At 41.1% G+C, this 6,000-nt stretch overlaps 1 protein-coding gene across 1 annotated transcript in view; it reads right to left on the bottom strand.

The window, feature by feature from the left end:
* Positions 1-912: 912 nt before the first annotated feature.
* LOC126258046 (retinoid-inducible serine carboxypeptidase-like) overlaps positions 913-6,000 on the bottom strand; it is a 109,689-nt gene continuing 104,601 nt past the window's right edge. Inside the window, exon 9 of the mRNA XM_049955610.1 lies at positions 913-1,118. Coding sequence (XP_049811567.1) covers positions 1,056-1,118 — 63 coding nt within the window. The 3' untranslated portion in view covers positions 913-1,055. The remainder of the gene's footprint in view (positions 1,119-6,000) is intronic.

Here is a 6,000-nt window from a genome sequence, read left to right as displayed (position 1 = left end):
CTCATCTTTGATCCTTACTCTCACCTGGGTTAGTTCACATTCAAAATCTGTAACAATCTCATGAGATAACGTTGAGTTCTCTATGGCAATAAATATACCACCGATGTTAATTTCCAACCTATCCTTGTGAGATATATTCTGATATGGATAAGGATTTTGCTGCTGTTCACTTTGTGTTTGAACCAGCTTTCTGTTACAAATACATCATGAGAATTATTACCTTTAATAAGTAAAAATTTATCTGCAGCTTTACCATGAATACTCCTGCAGTTTACTGACGTCGCATTAACAGGTTCTCCTTAAAATGTGCAAGGATTAATATTCTCTTCTGAGAGCAATATGGCTGATCTTTCTCTTGCTTCATAAGATAATTCATCATTGGGTATATGGAGGAGCTCCTCTTATATAAAAGACACCTATGAGCATGCCATACATACCTTGGTACCAGAGTAGCTATTTTGTCTGTGGGTACACACCTGATCTACAATTCTCCATCTGATAGTGGAGGCTGAGAAATGTGCATCAGAGGTCATTGCAGAATTGTTTAAGACTAGTTTAGGCCTACTTGGCTCCAAACAAGAGGACCACAGTTGATTGTGGATATGATGCTGTAGTGAGGCATGTTTCCAACTCATGAGTGAGGTTAGCTGCCTAAATCATTTCAACAAACTATCTAAAAGAACTGGTGATGGCCTCAGAAACAATGCAGCAAGCATCATTCATGCCAACAAGAGCTATGATACACAGCCAGTTACACCTTGGACAAGATGTTCTGGTATACATACTGGATGCACACTGGCCTTCTTTTCCATCCAGTCATTTCCCTGAGTGGCTCTCTTATAAGTCCTCTTCTGCCAATATATTAAAGAGAGTCCACCTCTACTAAAGAAGACAATGATGCCCACTGCGAACTCCAGGATAATATTGTGTATTTCAGGTATTTATTATGAAAAACTTATTGTGAAAAATTTATTGTGATTTACTAGTAACACATATTAGGCCTACCCAAGAAAAATTAAACCTATCTCACAGCAGTTCTTCTTCCTTGGCTGTTTTTACTCATATTGAGTGACGTCTTTCAACAGCCAAATTGCACCATCAGGATTATCAGTTGGAACCTAAAATAAAGAAGTAAACATTATAAATTATTCTGAAGAATGGTCTCATTGAACATTCTAAAAAAATCACAAAGAACCTTGTTTTTATAAGAGTTCAGCAGTGAGATTAGATAGCAGTACCTGAGCAGCAAATGTCAACCATTAAGCCTTTCACTGTTTTCATCCTACTTCCATCACTTCCATTTTGCAATGATTTAATTTAGAATTCTGTTGTTCTTAGCAACCTCAACAATTTACATAGTGAAATATTTGAATCTCACAGTTCCCCCTTCTGTTGTTCATTCCAGTGTCAAACCAACGATTATTGGATGCCTTAACTAATGAGCCTTCAGTTATATTTCATGAATTGAATCCCTCAAATCCCAAGGAAATGAGTATCTGGTGCATGACAACACATGAAAAATACCATCTTCACTGAGATAAAATATAATGAAATGACTTAACTTGATGAAATATTACAGTGTTAATATTAATTATAAACTAAGATTTAATTTTAAGAGTTTATATGAAAATATTCTTTTTTCAAGTGAAAGGAAATTCCAGAATGAAATAAGTGTGTGTGTGTGTGTGTGTGTGTGTGTGTGTGTGTGTGTGTGTGTGTGTGTGTGTATTTCTGTTTCCAAAGTGTTTAAAAACTGATGTTTAGCAGTCTTTTCATTGTATCTAGAGCCTCAGTGCATCCTCTATGGTGTGAGAAGCAATCTATCCATGTTTTTCATATTTTTGAGGTACAAGGAGTTTGGTAAGAGATGGATCCAGACCCTTCATGTCATTTTTAAACATTGTAATGATCCCTTGTGATTGTCAATCTTTCTTGTTATTTATTGTGACTGCTATTTTGAACATTTCATAATCCACCTGTTAACGGAATAATTTAAGCAATAAAATATGGGCATACTGCTGCTGTGGGTTTTTCATAGTTCTGTGGATATTTATCTGTTGTGTGGCCTGGACAACAGTGGCGCACATTTCAAGTTCGGAATAGAGAGTGTATTATGCCTGTGTGCATATTTCCATTTACTTTATGTGCTTGAAGATTATAAATGGTCAAAATTGTTTTGTAATAGAAATTGTTGTAAATGTTAATGACCTTGCTTAAGAATTCGGAGTTCCCCAACATATAATACTTAATTCACTCTTACAGACTTCAGTACTATTTACAAGATATTTGATATAGTGTGGTAGGTTGCTGAATACATGTACACCCATGTATCTGACTCCTTCCTGTGCTTAGATACATAATTTATATAAAATACTTCCATATTTTGAAAATATTACCTATGCAAGCCAAGTTTCCATAAAAGATGATTCTATAACTTACTAGCAAATGTAAATATGTAGAGTAAGCAATGTCATCTTAACAGTAACAGTGCATGCTGCATATGTTGTTGAACCAAGACACTTCACTGGTTTTGAGTGTGTGCTTTTTAGTTCATAGGTGAGCTAAACTCAAGTGGAGATTTGTTTTGGCCAGCCCCATCCCAGACTGCCACTTGCATGCACCATTGCCCTTCCCCACACCATGTGGACCTTTTCTTTGTACTTTGATTAACAGAAACATGCATGATTTTGGAAATGCATGTATGTGTACATTAAAAAAAAAAAAAAAGAAAAGAAGAAGAAGATAACTACAGAATGTAAGTTTGTTCCATCACCTTGGCGCCTGGAGGTAAAAGCCTTGGAATATTTCATCAACCCATTGGTGTCCCCATGTCTTTAAATTCATTTTTTACTGTGTATGTCCTAAGTGTTGTAGCATAACTGTGTCGATCTGTGTAGTTGTAATATGTACTAAATTGTGTTCAATACACAAAAATGTTTCAAGAGAGAGAAACTGTTACTCTTTCACGCAGCCACAGAGAGGAAATCATAACAAACATATGAAATAAATATACCAAATCAAAGAAAATGGAATCAAGAAACAAGGATAGCTCCTCCCCCTTACAGGACACACTAAAAATTTAATACAATGCTATCAGTTCAGAACACAATTTATAATGTATTCATTCTGGCCTGACCTTGGGACCATTCTCTTCATGACTGAATATGTCAGGATCGATTTCTGGGTTCTGGTGGAAATGGCTTTTGTCCAGCCTGGAGATGATGGGTTGACCTTTCCACAATCTTTTTAAGTGGTCTGCAGTCAGAGCCTATTATGCTGGCTTAAGGGCTGGTAAATTTCTTATAATAACAAATGTTTTACATCTGTTGGAAATAAACTTGCAAAAAGTGCTTGCTGGAGCAGCACTTTGCACAGAAACGCCATTACCATGAACAGGAAAGAGCCAATGAAAATTCCTATAGCCTGTTTCTGGTGCTGATTGGCTGAAAGAACTGAACATTGAAACAATTTAGTTAATCTACTAAGAGTACATGAAACAGGATTTGACCAGCAGCATCACAGATGTAGGAGGCAACTAAAGGCCATTTGCAGCACAGTTGTGTTGAATGTGAAGTATGTCTAGTTAGGATCTCATGATTCTCAGTAATCAGTTAAGTTGCTCTGCCAGTATGGAAAACTTTGAAACAGTCTGAAAGTGTGTTACCATGTGCGAGTGTTGAATTCTGCTTGATATCCAGTTTCCTGGGCAATGTTATGATTTAGTGAGACTGCACATTGTAATGTTTCTTTATCTTTTTGGGGTCTTTGGTTTAGGTGGAGTTGAGTGGATGCCAGTATGGCTAGTGGATTTGCAGCCAGAATTTCAAGTGAAATAATTCATTTGTAAGAAACATAAAAGTAGGCTGAGTGCCAAACCTACGAGAAGGTGCATAAAAATTAGAAAAGCATAAATACACTCCTGGAAATGGAAAAAAGAACACATTGACACCGGTGTGTCAGACCCACCATACTTGCTCCGGACACTGCGAGAGGGCTGTACAAGCATTGATCACACGCACGGCACAGCGGACACACCAGGAACCGCGGTGTTGGCCGTCGAATGGCGCTAGCTGCGCAGCATTTGTGCACCGCCGCCGTCAGTGTCAGCCAGTTTGCCGTGGCATACGGAGCTCCATCGCAGTCTTTAACACTGGTAGCATGCCGCAACAGCATGGACGTGAACCGTATGTGCAGTTGATGGACTTTGAGCGAGGGCGTATAGTGGGCATGCGGGAGGCCGGGTGGACGTACCGCCGAATTGCTCAACACGTGGGGTGTGAGGTCTCCACAGTACATCAATGTTGTCGCCAGTGGTCGGCGGAAGGTGCACGTGCCCGTCGACCTGGGACCGGACCGCAGCGATGCACGGATGCACGCCAAGACCGTAGGATCCTACGCAGTGCCGTAGGGGACCGCACCGCCACTTCCCAGCAAATTAGGGACACTGTTGCTCCTGGGGTATCGGCGAGGACCATACGCAACCGTCTCCATGAAGCTGGGCTACGGTCCCGCACACCGTTAGGCCGTCTTCCGCTCACGCCCCAACATCGTGCAGCCCGCCTCCAGTGGTGTCGCGACAGGTGTGAATGGAGGGACGAATGGAGATGTGTCGTCTTCAGCGATGAGAGTCGCTTCTGCCTTGGTGCCAATGATGGTCGTATGCGTGTTTGGCGCCGTGCAGGTGAGCGCCACAATCAGGACTGCATACGACCGAGGCACACAGGGCCAACACCCGGCATCATGGTGTGGGGAGCGATCTCCTACACTGGCCGTACACCACTGGTGATCGTCGAGGGGACACTGAATAGTGCACGGTACATCCAAACCGTCATCAAACCCATCGTTTTACCATTCCTAGACCGGCAAGGGAACTTGCTGTTCCAACAGGACAATGCACGTCCGCATGTATCCCGTGCCACCCAACGTGCTCTAGAAGGTGTAAGTCAATTACCCTGGCCAGCAAGATCTCCGGATCTGTCCCCCATTGAGCATGTTTGGGACTGGATGAAGCGTCGTCTCACGCGGTCTGCACGTCCAGCACGAACGCTGGTCCAACTGAGGCGCCAGGTGGAAATGGCATGGCAAGCCGTTCCACAGGACTACATCCAGCATCTCTACGATCGTCTCCATGGGAGAATAGCAGCCTGCTTTGCTGCGAAAGGTGGATATACACTGTACTAGTGCCGACATTGTGCATGCTCTGTTGCCTGTGTCTATGTGCCTGTGGTTCTGTCAGTGTGATCATGTGATGTATCTGACCCCAGGAATGTGTCAATAAAGTTTCCCCTTCCTGGGACAATGAATTCACGGTGTTCTTATTTCAATTTCCAGGAGTGTATGTACAAATAATTTTATATTTGGAGTCGGCAAGTGGTAGATGTGAAGACAAGAGTGCCAAATAAGTAATGTTATTGTCAGAAGATTATAAAAGTAGCCTTAGTGCAAATAAGAAGAGAAATTATATGCTTGTGTTTATTTGTGATCAAGAATAAATTTGTCTGATAAGTAGTATTTGGTTTATCCATGGTGTTGGAAGAGATTATTGCTCCAAATGTCCAAATCAATGAGTGATCTGGTATTTGAATATTCAATGTTTGCTCCCCCACAGCGATAACTTAAAGGTGGCAACAATTCATTGGAAAATCCTTGGTGAAGTATTATAAGGAGTAAAATAAACAAAGAATGATATTAAAATTAAAAACTGATGGTGAGCAGGCTTGGGGTACATGCTAACAGTAGATGGGAGGCTAACCATTGTCAAGTCACTAGTAGGAGCAAAACACACATTCAACACAGTGTTCAGTGGATGGTGAACTGGATAAATGAAATGTGTTTAAACAATTGAAGAATGGAAGAAATTACAAGATTCCCAGGGGGCAACTTTCAGTGTTGCAGAGCACAGTACACTATGTAGCTATACCAGTTCAAGACAATGAAAAGCAAGTGTCAGAAGAAGCACTGCTATAGTTTGCCTAGCAATGCTGCAGTAAAATATTTGAG

The sequence above is a fragment of the Schistocerca nitens genome, chromosome 1 (genome assembly GCF_023898315.1).
Source record: "Schistocerca nitens isolate TAMUIC-IGC-003100 chromosome 1, iqSchNite1.1, whole genome shotgun sequence".
NCBI lineage: Eukaryota > Metazoa > Arthropoda > Insecta > Orthoptera > Acrididae > Schistocerca > Schistocerca nitens.
This window is presented reverse-complemented; position numbering and strand designations above follow the sequence as displayed.